We start from the raw sequence: 1,967 nt of genomic DNA on the forward strand, positions 1-1,967 counted from the left end.
AGCATGATATCGTGGTCTACGGTATCAAAAGCCGCTGAGAGGTCCAAAAGAACAAGGACAGAGGAATATCCCCTGTCCCGGGCCCTCCAGAGATCATTAACCAACGCGACCAATGCCGTTTCCGTGCTGTGCCCCGGCCTGAAGCCCGACTGGTATGGGTCTAGATAGACTGATTCATCCAGGTGTCCGGGGAATTGCTTTAATGAAGAGAAGGACGAGGGGTGACATGATAGCAGCCTTCCAGTATCTCAGGGGCTGCCCACAAAGAAGAGGGAGTCAAGCTATTCTCCAAGGTGCCTGAAGGCAGGACAAGAAGCAACGGATGGAAACTAGTCAAGGAGAGAAGCAACCTAGAACTAAAGAGAAACTTCCTGACAGTGAGAACAATTAACCAGTGGAACCACCTGCCTCCAGAAGCGGTGAATGCTCCAACACTGGAAGTTCTTAAGAAGAGACTGGACAGCCATTTGTCCGAAATGGTATAGGGTTTCCTGCCTGAGCAGGGGGTTGGACTAGATGACCTCCAAGGTCTCTTCCAACTTTTTTATTATTATTATTATTATTATTATTATTATTATTATTATTATTATTATTATTATTATTATTATTATTATTATTATTATATTATTATTATTATTATTATTATTATTATTATTATTATTATTATTATTATTATTATTATTATTATATACTGTGCATAGAATACCCCAAAACATATATTCAAGTAGAGAGAAGATCCCTGGGGATGGGCTAGAGCAGGAACCAAGAGAGCTCGGAAGGCTAAACCTCTGGTCCCGGTGATAGGACCCGGACAGGATCTTGTCATGTTTTTATCTGCACTGGTGTTCTGGTGCTATTTAAGCTAGTCAAAACCCCGCTGCCGTGTTCTCGCGTTGAACGGCTTCACCTCGGACTTTCCTTAGAATCCTGGCTTGCAAGCCCGCCCGCCCCATCGTAGCAACGGGTGGAGTGGAACTAAAGAGTGAAATAAAATTGTGCAAGCCAATCCCTGTGAGGCCTAGGACTAGGTGGGATGCACCCTGGGCCTTTCTTCTTGGGGGGGCCTGAGGTTGAGGCCTGGTGGAGGGTGTGTGCAAGGGTTCCTGTGCTGGACACCCACCTTTGCTTTCTGCTGATGGGTCTGGCCGGCCTTCTCTTGCTGAGCCAGCTTCTTTTTCAGCTCGTCCACCTGGAGGAGGAAGAGGAGGAGAAGTCATTCCAAAGTCTCCCCCCCCTTGCCTGAGCCCCCTGGAGGTCTCCTAGCCTCCAGCCCCCCAGCGCCCTCATGGGACCCGCATTTCACACAGACGTCTTCTGGGGCCCCTATGTGTGGCTTACGCAGCTCTGTCTGCCAGCCAGCTGGGTAAGGAGGCAGAACCCATCTTCCCCAGCCCCCTGAACGGTGGGAGTTGAGGTCAAACCCCCCTGGAGGGTTGTGGTGGAGTCTCCCATCTGTCATTGATTGTTTCCACCCCAGGACCAGGATTGGGGGAAGAGGGGAAGGACACGGGAAGCCAGGGAGGGAGAGAAGGCAGACCCCTCCCCAAGGGGAACCTTTGGTATGGGGGAGAGATGATCTCCACGGCTGCCCTAGACTTCCTGGAAAGAAGCAAGGATCTGTCTGGGGGAGCTGCATCAGGGACCCAATGACATGGACCACCTCATGGGCAACAGCAGATGCATGAGTGGACCTGCTGGGGGGGGGGAGAATTTGAGCAGATCCAGGGCTCCCCACACCCCTGGCTCCTGGAGTACGGACCCTTCGCTCTTTTTTCAAGGGAAGTTTGGCCAACGGGCATCCTGAGACAACTGGACCACAATCCAGCTGGGGATTATACAGGGAGTCCTCGACTTACCACAGAGTTCATTCAGTGACCGTTATCGAAATGACAACGGCACTGACAAATGGACTTACGACCGTAAGGAACGTCGTAGCCACAATCCCCACGGCCACGTGATCAAAACGC

The 1,967-nt window shown here is 50.7% G+C and overlaps 1 protein-coding gene across 1 annotated transcript in view; it reads right to left on the bottom strand.

The window, feature by feature from the left end:
- The window catches only part of LOC107299896 (nuclear mitotic apparatus protein 1-like), a gene marked incomplete at its 5' end in the record, with an annotated part of 19,250 nt that extends 18,058 nt beyond the window's left edge, over positions 1-1,192 (bottom strand). The window contains one exon of the mRNA XM_015829240.1: positions 1,121-1,192. Within this exon, the coding sequence (XP_015684726.1) occupies positions 1,121-1,192 (72 nt within the window). The remainder of the gene's footprint in view (positions 1-1,120) is intronic.
- Between the last annotated feature and the right edge of the window lie 775 nt (positions 1,193-1,967).

The sequence above is a fragment of the Protobothrops mucrosquamatus genome, unplaced genomic scaffold (genome assembly GCF_001527695.2).
Source record: "Protobothrops mucrosquamatus isolate PMUCROS unplaced genomic scaffold, P.Mucros_1.0 scaffold5680, whole genome shotgun sequence".
NCBI lineage: Eukaryota > Metazoa > Chordata > Lepidosauria > Squamata > Viperidae > Protobothrops > Protobothrops mucrosquamatus.